Here is a 15,519-nt window from a genome sequence, read left to right on the forward strand (position 1 = left end):
CTGGGGTGTGTTTTGGCTAATCCAATAGCTAACTTGTTTCACTTATATTATGACTGTCTGGCTGCCATTTTGTCCGTAATCTTAATTACTACAAAATCTACATAGAGTAAGCTCTGAACGTTATTGGACAATTATAATTTTTTTAAATTTTCAGCTTTAATTTAAGGGTTTTAACAGAAGTGCAGGCCTGGCAGAACATATCAAGGGAGGTGGTGCAGCGAGGTGGTGCACTTTCAAGCAGTCATTGACTGCAAAGGATTTTCAGCCATGTATTAAAAACAATCTTCATATCTAAAATTATACACTATGATTTTAGATTTTACAGTTGCTTTTAAACCTTTCAAGAGGAAGGAATAACGAAAGAAAAAGGCTGACATTCCCAAAGAGTTCATGCAATATTTGAATTAAATTCATATATTCTAAAAGTTAGTCAAAAACATTTGTTTTCATACTGTTTACGCCAAATCCAGACCCTACCATCTGAATGTCACAGCATAAATTGAAACTGTACAGTTTTGTTGAGCTTGTGCAAATTGTAGCCTCTGTTTCTTGCTCCTATCTGATAGATGTGGCACCCAGTGTGGACTTCTGCTGTTGTGGCACATCTGTCTCAAGGCTGGACTGTTGTGCATTCAGAGACGCTGTTCTGCATGGCTTGGTTATTTGAGTTCCTGTTGCCATCCTATCAGCTTGAAGCACTCTGGCCATTCTCCTCTGACCTCTGACATCAACAAGGTATTTTTGCTCACAGAACTCCTGCTTAGTGGATATTTTCCCTTTTTTGGACCGTTCTCCAAAAACCCTAGAGATGGCTGTGTGGGAAAATCTCAGTAGATCAGCAGTTTTTGAAAGACTGAGACCAGCCCCTCTGGCACCCACATCCATGTCACACTCTTAACAAGTCACTTAATAAATCACCTTTCTTCGCCATTCAGATGCTCAGCTTGAAAAGCAGGTTGCTACAATGCAATGCTATTTGGCTTATATATTTGCAGTTGAACAGGTGTACCTAAGATGATGGTTACACTAACTGGACTCCATGACCGCACTGAACAAAGCAGCTGAAATCCAATAATATATTCAAACCACATATTAGCAGCTACATTCAGCAAAGTATTATGAAGTAATGTGCAAAATGACACTTGCAATTATTGCTTTCAATTATTCTGCATCAATATACATGTGATCTGATCGCCCCAGCTGTATGCATACTAACTGTGGATGTGATGGAGAAGAAAACAAAACATTTGGATTTACATTTTATTTAAGAATTAAACAACAATTAAACATCTTTGAGTGTTGTGTTTATCACTTTGGTGTGCAATCCAGTTATTACCGATGAGTGATTCTGTTTGATTCCCTAAAAAGACTCAAAAATAGCAGCACACAGAAGCTTCAGCTGATCACCGCTAACACAAAAGGCAACTTTAATTTAGGACCAGAGAACCAGAAGCAACCAGTACTCCTGTGTTGGTGTATTATTACATGCCACCGACTGTCCTTTGTGCCATTTTCTTTGTCACAGCTCAGCTAGAGAGTGTTTTATTTAAACATGGGGATCATGCCAGCACAGTGAGCTAGAATGAGCTAAAAGAAGTATAAACATTATCAACTGACTTGTGGTGAACATGGGGGCTGATGAAGCAATGCGTGTAAAAACAAAGCATCTTTGTTTTGAGTGGATACAAATTTATAGTACTGTAATAAAGTTCAAAAGATGATTAAATGAACAGATTGTTAAAAACAAGTTTTAATTCTGGCATATCTAAACAGAAATCAAACGTTGCAGCTCAGTCAGTGTTTCATGGAGACAGCACTGTTATTATTTTACTGTCCCCTCCCTCTGCCCTCCCCAACATTCCACACATGCGGAGAAGCAACAAGCTACCGAACCAGCAGCAACAGCTAGCCGCCCGCCAGCAGCTATCTCCGTGGGGGACGAGGCGTATTAACATGCAAAAGTTTAGAAACACGGATTCCTTGTCCTAAGCAGGCACAAGAGTGACGTTCGGCGCAACCCGAGACGGCTGTGGAAACCATGGGTCACGTCGGGCTCTCGTAATAGATAGTTATTTGCGTTATTTAGTGCTTCAAATGTGCGAAAAGTCGCTCGGTGTGTCCTCGTCGTTGAACAAGATGGCAGCAGCAGCAGGAGCAGCACCGTTGCAGGAATCGACTGTGGTGCGGGTCCTCGTTGCTAGCCAGCTCTTTCACACCCTGGGCGATACGATTTACTGGTTTTGTTGAAGGTATGTCACCTTATCTGGCAAGACTGGGCGTCAAATGGACTTTGTGTGCTGCGTTGGTGTTTGTTTCATATGTCCCTTTAACGTTGACAGGACTTCGCTCATGGCTAGCTTGTTTGCTAACTGCTGCTAACTTCGATTTGTCCCCTGTAGCTGGAAACTGTTGGCGATAAAACGTGCTTAATTAGAGCTAGGGCACACGGTAGCTATTCAGGTGTGTGGTTTTAGTGTGCCCTTTCATGTGTGTTCATTTTTAAGTAACTTTAGCTATGCATTTTGTTAACTTGTGCTAACTTGAAAAAGTTATGTACGAAAAAACGACTTTATTTGACACATTTTTGTCCCTTAGTAAAGATATAACACCTGTAAAAGTTCGCACTTGTATTTTTGAGTGAGTTTGAGTAAATTACTTTGCTGCCTGTCAGTTTATAAGTTCCAACAGGTGTCTCGGCTGGTGTTGCCCATCCCCCAAACACGTACACACACACACACACAGCCAGGCACACATCACCCCTCCCCGTGTGCTAACATGCCTCTCTAGATTGATCAGTAACAAACTGTGGGGTGTTGTAAAAGGACGCTAGCTGGACCCGTGAGCACATACAAACACGCAAACACTTGTGTGTGTCGTGGCTCTCTATTTCAGGCTTGGGTCTCGTCATCCTGTGGGGATATCAGGCTACCTAAGCCTGGCAGTGAGAAGGCAGAGCAGCACTGGCTGTGTCGGTGGCCCCCAGAGACTGGAATGACATATTGGCAAGCGTAGGAAGGTGGAGATGTTGGCATCAGCCATATGGTGGTGTCGCCTTTTGCCTTTTTTTTTTCTGTAGCACCATCAGATTATTTTTAGTGTTTGCTAAATTTGCTGCTGTAGTTGTTGAATGAAGAAAGGTAGCGGTGAGGGAGGCAGTGGAAAAATATGGGTTTGGTTTTAGACTACAATGATGTCAGCAAGAATTTTAATTACAGCCACACTCCACAGCTATTTGCCAGCTCATTTCTGCTCTGAGTAATATTGTTGTTAACCAGAGTCTGAATACAGATCTATATTGAGAGAGAGAAGTGTGGTTGCAAGTGTTACTGTCCATCAGCAGTTTGTCTAGTGAAACACATCAGCCCTGCTGGTAATAAGAGGTGTGTTTTATTTTAATGTTGACTTTGAGGCACACCCCTCTGCTTGTCTCAACCTGCGTTCCTGTGAACATTGGCACTTGGAGTGAAATTTTGTGCTTAACGCAGCCGGCTTCATGAGCGTCAAACTGGAATCACCTGAGTCCCAATGTAACCCAGCCAAACACGGGCATTCAGGAAGTATGGCTGCAGCCTTTGCCTATGCCTGTTATCGCGGTGTACAGACTTGCTGCGATGAAAGGAAAGTTGCAGGAAAAGAATAAATGAAGGCAAATATTTTATAGTAGTGTGTAGCATTAGACAATGGGATGTTAAAAATGTGTATGTTACATAATGGCTGACACTGTTCTCTAATCATATCCTATTTGGTGTAAAACTAAATCAAGCATGTTTGTTCTGTGGCTGCATAATCAGTTTCCTTTGTATATTCCTAACTTCCAGGGAGATGTGAGTAATGCCAGCAGTACTTCATTAAGGTCTGAATAATTAATAATTCGGCCTAATGTGTCCACTCTAGTCAATGATTTAACTGTTTTGTGGGAAAGATGGACATTGCTCACTTAAAAGAGTTTAAGGGTTAACAAAAATCCTTGTTCAGCTTTGGGGGCATTAGGTACTTTTTCAGTTTGGAAGAGAAAATAAAGGATTAATTAAAAGATTGCTGTTTGTTTTCAGATATAAAAACAGATCAAGCCACAGTAGTCTTACCTGGTTGATTTCAACCCCACTCAGTGTGGTGAGACCCTCTTCTTATTCCACTTCCACTTCCTGATCTAGTCTAAAAGAAACCTGATACTGGCTGGTCAGAGCCCAGTGGTCATGGAACAGTCCTAAGACAACTTGAATTACACTTTGCTGAAAGTTTATTTTTTTTCTTCCCCCCCCCGAAAAGCCTCCTGCCCATACACCATCTCTTATAAATTCAGTTAACCAATAAAAACCATCAGTGAAATTTATGCTTTAGATTTCCATAAAATTATACTGCCTTTCTGTCTTTTTGTGAACATTTAGTACACATCCATGTTGTTTGAATAGGCCTACATCTAATTTGAATTTGATTTGAACTGTCAGCTGAGAAAACTGGCCTAAACCTTGGTCTATACTGTCAGTGTGATTTAAAACATGTAATCCAATTCAACAAAGCATCTAACATTAATAAACATTGTAGATTGTGCTCCAGGACTATCACAGTATTAAATTTTCACTCCACAATTATTTTGGTAAAAAAGAAACACACCAAAAAAGATATCTGTACAAAATCTTTAAGAAAAAAAGTCAGTATTCTTTTAGGCGGCTCTATAACTGAATGTGTTTGTTGTCGTTTTTTTTTGGGGGGGGGGGGGGGGAATTAAAATTGAAATCCGAGTGGATGGAGGTGATGAGTCTAACTCTAACTCTACAAAAGCATAAAAACAGTTTGAGAAAGCCTATTTGTGCTATAGGCATGACATGAATATTTAATACTTTAATGCTATCAATACACAGTTATCATGACCCCCACACTGTGTCACATTTGTTTCTAACCGTGTTATCACTTTAGCTAGTATACGCCTGGTGTGCTACCACAGTGTTCTGACTTTAGAAACGTGAATTCTTAAATTTTTACAGCTTGGATAACATTGTATGCTGAACAAATTTTTCCATTAATACATGAACATCAGTAATAGACAACTGCCTAAAGTAGAAAGCAGTGAATAGAAAAGTGAGTGCTTGACATGAAGATTGTGTAAGTTGCTTGAATGCATGTTTTGGTATAATATGCTTCTAGGATTTGGGAGTGAGGTGTGCCTTAATCAAAGAATCGTTGTTAGATCATTTGGACTACAGCATTGCAAAGGCCATAAAGTAAAGCAGAAGCTACTACAGTTCAGCGTCCTCTCTTACAGATGGTGTTACTTCTGATTTTGGTTTTAATGCTAATCTAAATAAGCACTGTTACTTCAGTATCATTGCCATATTTGTAAAATGTCACTGGTTGATAACTCATCGTGCCTTTATGGTGGATTATTTTCCCCTCCAGTACTGCTTGCAGTGTGGTTCTGCTTGTGTGAAACTGACCCTTGAGTATAGCATGCAGAGACAGGCCAAAGATGCAGCGGGCTTCCCCCGTCTCTCATTTCAGGAGGCCAGTTCCCCTTTCCTGTAATGGTGAAATGATGAGTTAATGTGTATTTGCTCTGGTGTCCTTTGGTATTTTTTGTCTTTTTGTTTAAAATCTTGGCTCGAGAGAATGGTGAAGGAGAAGAGAAAACTTTGGTTCTACTCTTTACTCTTTACTTTTTTTGAATGTAAGCATTTTGGTGTGAGTTTGTTTTGCCATGCTTTAAATGATTCATGTGGCTTGTGTTTCTGTTCTTTAGGTATGGCCTCACAAGTCTTGGTCTACCCATCACAGATGCACTCAGCTCAAACAAGTGCCTTAGGAACCAGCAGTAGTGGTACCAGCAGACATATAGGTGAAGCCCACCGCAGTAATAACACCAGCAGAGCCTTTCAGCACCGACCACCACCCAAAACCTATGTGATCGGAGTCAACTACGGTATTGCATATCCCAACAACGTTGTCCCATCCTCAGTCGGGGCTGATTCAGGGAGACTGCACGCAGGAATACAGCTCGGAGAAGGGGGGCTGTGGGCATTGCAGACTGCAGGAATACAGAGTGAAGAGAACCTAGGAGAAGGTCCAACTCGGACCCAGGATCAGCAGTCTCTTTGCCAGAGCAGAGGCAGAGGCCCACAGGAAGTGAGGCTTTATAGGGACAGTGGTGGTACTCCAGCAGCAGGAGGCCTGGACTGTGGGCTGCTGAGTAGGGCCTGTATCAGAACGCAAGAGGACGGTGGTAGAAACAGAAGAGTACCAAGGCCAGGAGGATACACCAAACTTTTAGACACAGCTGCCATCCAGAAATGTGAAAAGAAGACAGGTGAAAGTGGAGAACAACTGCAGGGAAACAACTGTGTCGGAACCATGCAGATAGTGGAGGAGGTATCTGCTCTGCCTTCACTTCCTCCTCCGGTGGCCATGTTGCAAACCAACACTGGGAACTTTGCAGACACTGTCAGATTAGGAGGTGGAGGGATGCCTGCTCAACACAACAGGGTGGAAGGTGTGACAGACATTGGAATCAGGGTGGATGGAACTGAAATCAGGCCAAATGGCAGTAACGAGGCAGTGGCTGGAGCTACAGTGACTAGAGCTGGGTCAGGAGATGGTGACTACCAGTTAGTTCAGCATGAGGTTCTGTGTTCCCAGAAGAACAGCTACGAGGTTTTGGAGTTTCTGGGTCGTGGCACCTTTGGCCAGGTGGTAAAGTGTTGGAAGAGGGGAACGAGTGAAGTGGTGGCTGTTAAAATACTGAAGAACCATCCGTCTTATGCACGTCAGGGACAGATTGAGGTGAGGAACTGTGAATTACTGTCTGTTGTCAGTGTGTTAGCTGAAATCTGCTGCTGTGCTGCTCTGTGCATGACCACAATTTTTTTGCAGCATCACACCAAAACCAAACAACAGAAACAGTTCAATTTGGCTTTTTTTCTCTCTCTCTCCCATAATCTTTTAACAGCTGATAGTCTGAGCCTATGTTATTTCCTTTTGTTCCAGGTTGAGATATTGGCACGGTTGAGCAGTGAGAATGCAGAGGAGCACAATGTGGTGCGTGCTTTGGAGTGCTTCCAGCACCGCAGCCACACCTGCCTGGTGTTTGAGATGTTGGAGCAAAATCTGTATGACTTTCTTAAACAGAACAAGTTCAGCCCACTGCCACTCAAAATCATCAGGCCTATTCTGCAGCAGGTAAAACAGCTTTTCTGGCATAGAAACACATAAGATACAGGACATATTGTATGATGATGCTTTTAGAGCTGGCACACCTAGTTTTTAATGGGCTAAAAAATGCAGAGCACCATTTTGAATCATATTTTGTATTTGTGTTAATTCCTGCAGGTGGCAACAGCCCTAAAGAAGCTCAAGTCTTTGGGTTTGATTCACGCCGACCTGAAGCCAGAGAACATCATGCTGGTTGACCCCTCCAGACAGCCCTACAGAGTCAAAGTCATTGATTTTGGCTCAGCCAGCCATGTCTCCAAGGCTGTCTGCTCCACTTATCTGCAGTCCAGATACTACAGGTGAGTGCTTTCACTCAATTCTGAATCATTCATCAAGACTCATGGGAGTCATTCACCAGTGGGTGTGGCGTGATATGATAGGCATTCCTGTTCATACTTTGAAAGACATTTTGAAGCTGTTCTAAAATAATTTGCTGTGTAAACTTGCTTTGTTATTGTAGATCAGAATGCAGCCTTCACTACTCCCTGTAGTTTTAATGCAGCGTTATCAGTTACCATATCATAAGAGAAGCATGATGTTTAATTTTGAGACAAATGTTTATGGTAAACATTTTTATTTCCTGTAATGTGACAATTAAAGTTTTAGTTTTACTGTAATTATGGGCTTTTAAAAAATTTGAATAGGACTCACATTTGTCAAAAAGGCCCCTAAATATGTTTAAAAAAACCAATCAGTGCATGCATCAGACTGAACCCAGCTGGTTTCCAGTGGTACAAAGTGTTCAGAATAAGCTTCACATGGTAGAATATTTTTAGGAAGATCAGATATGTCACGAGGTGAAATGTCATGGTATTTGTCTTCATAACATGCTAGCACAGTGATTTGACTTATTCCCATGGGTAATGGTTGTTTGTGTGTTTCTCCCTGTTTCTCACAGGGCTTAGTGAGGTCTTGCCTGAGCAGTGTGTGTTTAGGCCTTTTCTGTTATGTAATATGACGTGGTCTGTAACAACCTGCACACTCTCATTGGGAGTTCATTGACATGTCTTGGGAGCTGTTTTTTTCCCCCTTCTGTATTTGTATGCATTTTTTATGTACATGCCTGGATGTACATCTGAGTAGTTCTCAGTGCATCACGCCCTTAACTTGGCTGATCTTGCATAATGTGCAGAGGAACTGAAATGTTTATATGAGGAACAGCGTCATGAAATATTTGGCTTGTCTTTCTGGCCTCTGTGAAAGCAAGAACGTGCTTATGAAACAGCTTTCCCAACCTCAGGACGCATTGTTGAACTGAAATCTAGAACTTAAATTGTTAAGCTGTAAGCTTATATGCTCGCATTATGACACAATAAATTTAGGACTTTCTGTACTTAAAATCAAAGTAGACCACAAGGTCGACTAAAAAAAAACAACATTGTCTCTCTTTGGTATATAGCCGTCTCATTGTGGACTCGTAGGCTTGTTTGTGACACGTATAATGATATCCAAGCTTGTTTCCAAAGCAAAAGTATTTGCTTTTTGCTAATCACGGGACAGAACGCTGGCAATTTTATTCATCACAACTCCGACTAGCAAGTTTCAGCAAGCAGGTCATTTGGGTCGGGTGAACTGTTGCAAACTCTTCATTGTGCAATTCTTCAGAGGCTGCTGGGATAAGGGGTATGCCAGCAGCTAATGGCGCACACACACCCAACAGTACACTCTCTGCAGTTCTGATTTTATTGCCCTGTAAGGAACGTAGCACATTATCAGTTATTTCAAAAGCGTTTCTGGTAGTGGTGTTGAAATGGGGATACATAAGTCTGGGTTTCCTGAGGTGAAGAAACTTAGGACGTGTAAATGTAAAACTGTGAGCCTTAGAGCACAAACATTCCACCAATAGCTTTGTGCAACTTCTCTATTTTAGAGAAATCTAGCCACTCCCCAGCCCCCTCCTCTACCAGAGCTGAGGTTTAGTGTGGAGCTACAGCTGTTACATAACATAAAGGATTTGCTCCTCATTTGACCTGTTTAACTGTGGAGAACGTGCGTTCAGTGTGTGTGTGTGTGTGTGTGTGTGTGTGTGTTGTCTTGAAGCAGCAAAAGTGAGATCATAGTGCAGTTAAAATGGGCTGCTGGTGGATTTCAGAGAGGTCACTCAGGCCAGTGAAGAATGTGGTATGTGAAAACCCACATTTAGATCCAGGAAAAAACATTCAGACATTCCTGTGTGTGTCTGGGTGTGTTCCTATGTGGTGCCCCTGTCTATAGAACAGCTGTTGAGCCTGGATATAAAATGTGCCCTAACATGCCTGACAATAATGCCACATGAATGTCACAGAGGGGCTTTGCTGAGTATTCAACGTTTGTATGTTGAGATTTGTACCTTTTAACTTGACCTTTTTCTTAGCTGGTGGTGTATGGCTGAAAGAATATGCTGACTCCAGACACAGAAGTCTTATTTTTAAATAAACCAGTACTTCATGGCTTTCTTCTCTTGCTGTATATCCCACCTGCTTTCCATTGTGGGTTTGTGTGAGGAGGAGTTGGCTTAGCCATGATGATAGCTGGTACTGCATATGCTAGTTGTGCAGTGTACACTGGTAAGCATGTATGTAAGCTTGGTTGGGGGAATTGTCTGTATTCAAACTGAGATGTCATAATAATATTTTGCAGTGCATTTTGTTTCCTATACGTGTTAATAGTGGAGCAGATGAAAGTAGCTGTTGCTTCTTATTGCTGTTATACAAGACCCAGTTCAATGAGTCAGCTCACTCTGTGCGAGTGTTACGTTGTTTGTAAGTGAGGTTATGTGGAGAGTGGTTTGAAGGATATAGTGTATCATCTCCCATGCTCATGTTACATAATGCCTGTGCTGTATTGTTACCATAGCGAAGCTCTTAATAGATACAGCCTCACCACAGTGGTTGGGTGGATTTTTCTTTTTCTGCTTTTTTGCTTAATGTTTTTGGGTTTTCCCTGGATTTTCCAGCACCATGGATAATGGCATTGCCAACAGTGTGGCTTTGATGAGAATTCAGATTTTTAAAACACAAAGAAACCCCAAAAATGGCAGTAAAACTGAGGTCATTTTAATGAGGCCCAGTATGAATGTTTTGTTCCTGGTGTTTACTGGCATGACAAAGAGCAGGGCTCTAGAGTGCGACCAATTTGGTCGCAAATGCGACCAAATTTTTCAGTGGTGCGACTAAAAAAAATATTTGGTTGCATCTGTGCGACCAACTGTTCGGGTAGCAAAAAAAAAAAAAAAAAAAAAAAAAAATCTGCAACCTTCCCTGTGGTCAACAACAGACACACATTATGCCCCTATCGTGGACTAAACCAATCAGAGATAGTCAGGGGCGGGACCTCTCTGATTGGCCGTGGTCCAGTTGAAAGTGCAGGTGGAAGTGGGAGGTGAGTAGCTTGAATAAAGCGATATCAATTCATTAAATCCTGAATCGACTTTTTAAATATAACTGTGTTTTTCCAGAAACGCCAGATTCTCAGATTAAAGCTCACAAAACCATTTCAACAACAACCAAACAGCAAATGAGAGCAGGTACACGGATTCCACACAAAGACGTAAACACGGAGCGGAACCGACGCATCAGAATCAGCTTTGTCTTTCTCGGCTTTCTCACCCGACGGCCCGTAGACGGACACACTGTCGGAGCTTAGCGATTCTGATGCGCCGGTCCGCGCTGTGATTACGTCTTTTTGCGCTGATTCTGAGCTGCAGGTTTTGTCTCTCTCCAACCAAAATTCACCGAGCCAGCAGCAAAAGAAGCAGCAAACTGCGCTTCACATTTGATCAATGTCGTCATGAATTTTGCTGTTTTGCTTCCACGACTATTAAAATCACACTCCATGCACAGCTAGCTCTCTCTCTATCTCTCTCTGTACTTCAAGAACAGTTTCCCGTCTCCAATCTCTGTTTTCTGTATTATTCATTCGCTTATTACCCACCAGTCTACCGTTGTTTACAGCGCTGTCGGCTGCTGTCTTTTTCTTTTCTTTTTCTTTTTTTCACTTAAATGACCTCGGACAAGAAAGCCTATTTTTTCTGTTGTTCAATACTGAAGAAATTTAAACTTTATATGCAGAACATTGTAGAATATTTTTAAGGTTATCTGCTATAAAAAGCCAGACCAGGAAAATCTCCTTCATGTTTTTCTGTGTTTTATTCTCAGTTACTTTCACACAAAGGCATCTGCTGTGATGTTCACAATTCTGATGAAGTCAGTACTGATAAATGATCAGAATTATAATATTTCTGACTGTCTGAGGCTAAGTTGAATCGAATCGGGACTTTGAAAACCGGAATCGAATGGATTATAGAAATCAGTGATGATACCCAGCCCTAGTGAGCAGCCTAGGCATGACAGAAGTGAATGTAGCTGTAATAGGAAAAGAACTATTGCTAACTTTTCTGTTAAGTTAAGGCCTGATCCTTCTGAAATGCATAGCCAGTGCTCTGACACGGTGTCATCAATCTTTGAATGCTGAAAAAGCACAGTGTATCCAGAAAAACACATTATATTATATAAATTATTATAAAATTTGTGTGCGCCTAACTTTTGTGCCGGTACGCCTAACTTTTTAAAGTTAGGCGTACCGGTACGCCCATGGCAAAAAGTTAGTCTAGAGCCCTGAAGAGTCTATATTTATCCACAAAAAAATGAACAGATTGGTGTTTTGTCTAGTTCTAGTCTTGAGAGCACTGACCATAAATCACATTAGACACTCACTGAAAAGAACTTACAGTTTCAAGGCATTCACATATCACCTAATATCAAAGTGATGGCAGACAAATAGCATAGCCATAACTGCTTGTATAAGTACATTTGCTTAAATGTAAAGTTAGGGCCTTTTGTGACTAGCTTATTTAATATTCAGTATCATTTCAGTCAACAGAGCTAAAGTTCCACAGTGCTGACTGAAAACCAAAGATGGACCCCACCCCCCCCAAAAAAAAGAACCCTAGCATTGAGTTTTTAATATATTAAATTGTCACATGTAAGATATTAGTTTAGATCCTTCCTGAATGTTGCATAACAAACAATGATGTGACACAAGTCATTAATGTGATTTGATTAGGATGATTGATTAGCCTAAATTTGTACGGACAAGCATTTATACACAAAAATAGCATAGTTTCAGTGTTGTCCATGTTAACCTTATACAGAGACTTTTGAACAATTAAAGGAAGATTATTGTGATTTGAGATATTATATTGGGCCGTTATTAGCAATGTTTGTGTAAATTTACGTTGAACTTCCTTTTGGATGATGCTGCTAATTGTGTTGGTAATTAAACAAAAACTTATGACTCACTGGGTAATCTGTGGTTCAAGTGGTAGCATGTCCAGTAATTAAAGGTTGGGTGTTTTGATCCTCCTGTTTGCATGTTCAAAAGCCTGTAAAGGAATATGCATTCAAGTTGGATAGACTTTATAGGATCAGAAATTATATTCTTATAAAGATTATCACATCCATTTTACATAATTTGTGAGTGTGTACATTTTATTTCATCTTTCACTGTCGGCGTCAAAGGCGCAATATGTCAACATAGTTTGGGTTTATCTGGTAGTGAGCACCGTGCTTGAGTTGAGAGGGTGATGGTATGAACTTGAACTTTATTGATTTCCCCTAAGCCTTGCTCTGTAACTAGACAGTCGTAGCTGAAACCTTTGTGCTCATCTTGTGCTTATGTGGTGTTGCCATAGTAGCATGACACAGCAGGGCCTGGTGAGGTGACTGTTCTGTGCTGTGGGGGTTGTTGACGTAAAACCACCTCCCACAGTGAAAATGGAGCATTGGGCTATGTGAATAATTCAGCTAAGCAGCTCAGGTAGAAGTAAAGACGGCTATCATCTTAGCACAGTTTCAGATCGGGGCAGGGTGTGTAGGCTTCCTTCAGCTAGGTGTGATGTCTTTGCCACTGAAGTGATGTTTTACTTTGGCGCCTAGTGTCGTACATCTTGTACATGTAGATATTCAGATGTGTCTTTGTCGAGGTCTAATTTGACAGAGTCCTGGGCAGATCTTGAGCTTCTTTTCAAAATGCAGTATCCATATGTTGAGTTAAGTTGCTGCCTCACCCACGTTGGCACAGTTTCACAAAGTGGGGCTAGAAGATGACTTTTTTGTTGTTGTTGTTGGGGTTTTTTTTAATTTGCCGTTCTCTGTGGAAGTAAAACTGTGGAAATCAGTTGTAACCATGTTTGGTATCATGATTCCTAACTGACATTTAGTCCGCAGGGAAACCTGCCAGTGAAGTCCATACCTGATTCCATGATACGTTTCTTGTACTTTGAGTGAATAATATATGATACTCACATTAAGTGTATGTATATGATAAAACATTAAATACATTCCCTGTCTCTTGTTTGCTGGTTCCTAATTTACCTGCACTTTTCTTTTTATATACTGACCCCTTTTTCACCTGCGTGCGCTTGTTTTTGTGTGTATGTGCTTATGTGTACACACATCTGCATTAGGGTTGTGTAGCATAGACTCAAAGTTGTATTAAGATATTTGAAGGAATTTTGTGATGATACTTCTGATGCTATAGAAATAAAAACAAACGTACTTAACTGACTTAGTTACTGTTAAGTAACTAACTTAACTTTGTAGCTCTTATGCAGCCTGCTCAATATTGTCACATAATAAAACTGAACCTAAAAAACATTTTTGTACCTGGGAATCTTGAGTTGGGATTTTTAACTAGCTGCTTAAAGCCCTGCCTTTGCCACCACATAACCAGTCATTTCCGTCCACCGTTTCCACTTCCTGTTATATGGACTGCCAACTCCAGCAATGCTTGGTTAAGTGATTTCTTTACTTTTGGGTTTCGCATCACCAGGTGCCAGCATCTCTAGCCTTCGTTGAAACTAATTTGTTGTGTCTTCCTTTAGCAGTAACTGCTTTCTTGCATATTTTGCAACGTACTGTGCTTTGTTAGAGGTTGTTTAAGTAGCTGCCTTTTTCAGTATTAAATCATCGTTTTGACATGCCTGGGCTTATCACATTCTGTGGATACTAGGGTACATAAACACACGGCATCTCTATAACACTGATTTCGTGATATGTCAGTTTTTTATCACGTAAAATTGTACACCTGTATTATATGATATGATAGTACACACACCTAATCTGCGTAGCTGTGTGTCTGTGTGGCAAGCTTATTGATTTTTCTGGGGACTCCAGATGGATTATTTATGCTACTGTGTGGTGAAGCAGCTGTTTGTACAAAAATCTGAAACTGGTGTGTCCAGAGCTACACTTAAACACAACTAAACTGTTACACTATATTTCTAATAAGCTAATAAGATCCGTTTTGTTGTTATGGCTATTGATATTATTATAAACACTGGCTACTGTGTTAGTGTGAATGTTATAATAATCAGCCGCATACAAATGCAGTTTGTGTAGATAATAAACAAAATCTAAGTGCAAATTATTGTGGTGTTTAAATGCTAATGAAGTAAAACAATGATAGTGGTTACATTCTACAAAGCAGTGAAATGTAATCATGTGAACAGGTGAATAAATGTCAGGTAGCTGCCATTGAGACGATATTCAATACATCTGAGGCTGATCTGGATGACTAAATAATATAATTGTCATTTTATTTGTTAGTTGTTCCTCCTTACTAATCCTGTAATGTAGTCTGCCATAAAGTCACCACACCTTTACCATGGCTGATGATATCTGCTTATGTCGAGTACCAGTCAGTCATGTCAACTCATTTGGCCGCAGTTTTGCAGTTTAAAAAACTCCTACAAAATACAAATAAAAACTTGGTGTAGCTAAAGTGAAATGCCTCAAAGCTGCTGTCACTTTGCTCATTTGCTTATTTTACACTGCATTAGCTTTCCCTCTAGCAACCTCTGTGCTGCTGACATTTGGTGTAGTACACAGTGTACTGGATTGGCCACAGATCACCTCATTGTCAGTTTTGTTTGAGCCAACTTTTTTTAGTCCAAGATCTGACCAGCGTTGGGTAATTTCCTCCCCACCAATCCACACATTTGTGCAGAAATTGTGTACATATTGTCACTAGGTAGGATAAAGCAACTGTGTGAGTAGTATGGCCTTAGGTGTGCGTGTGCATGTATCACAAATATGGCCTCGTAGATGCTTGATGGAGGGAGGAAGTAGCAAAAATCTGTTAGCATGTGTTAGTTGTTGTCACAAATGAATCACAGGCATGCATCCATGTTTGTAAATAGGTGTGGCCTGAGAACTCATTGAGTCGCCTTCATATTACTTACAAGTTTGTTTGTTTGGGGTTTTTTTTTTTTGTTTTTTTTTTTACAAATTAGAAGCAAAGATCAGTTAGTCTTAAGGAATTGTTACAAACATTTTG

At 40.7% G+C, this 15,519-nt stretch overlaps 1 protein-coding gene across 2 annotated transcripts in view; it reads left to right on the forward strand.

The window, feature by feature from the left end:
• The first annotated feature begins 1,876 nt into the window (after positions 1 to 1,876).
• The window catches only part of hipk3a (homeodomain interacting protein kinase 3a), a 29,786-nt gene continuing 16,143 nt past the window's right edge, over positions 1,877 to 15,519 (forward strand). For both annotated transcript variants that reach the window (XM_084936278.1, XM_084936279.1), the window contains exons 1-4: positions 1,877 to 2,249; positions 5,738 to 6,774; positions 6,979 to 7,170; positions 7,321 to 7,502. In XM_084936278.1, the coding sequence (XP_084792404.1) occupies positions 5,740 to 6,774; positions 6,979 to 7,170; positions 7,321 to 7,502 (1,409 nt within the window). In that variant the 5' untranslated portion in view covers positions 1,877 to 2,249; positions 5,738 to 5,739. The remainder of the gene's footprint in view (positions 2,250 to 5,737; positions 6,775 to 6,978; positions 7,171 to 7,320; positions 7,503 to 15,519) is intronic.

The sequence above is a fragment of the Perissodus microlepis genome, chromosome 7 (assembly GCF_051167445.1).
Source record: "Perissodus microlepis isolate ML-2025 ecotype Zambia chromosome 7, ASM5116744v1, whole genome shotgun sequence".
Classification (NCBI taxonomy): domain Eukaryota; kingdom Metazoa; phylum Chordata; class Actinopteri; order Cichliformes; family Cichlidae; genus Perissodus; species Perissodus microlepis.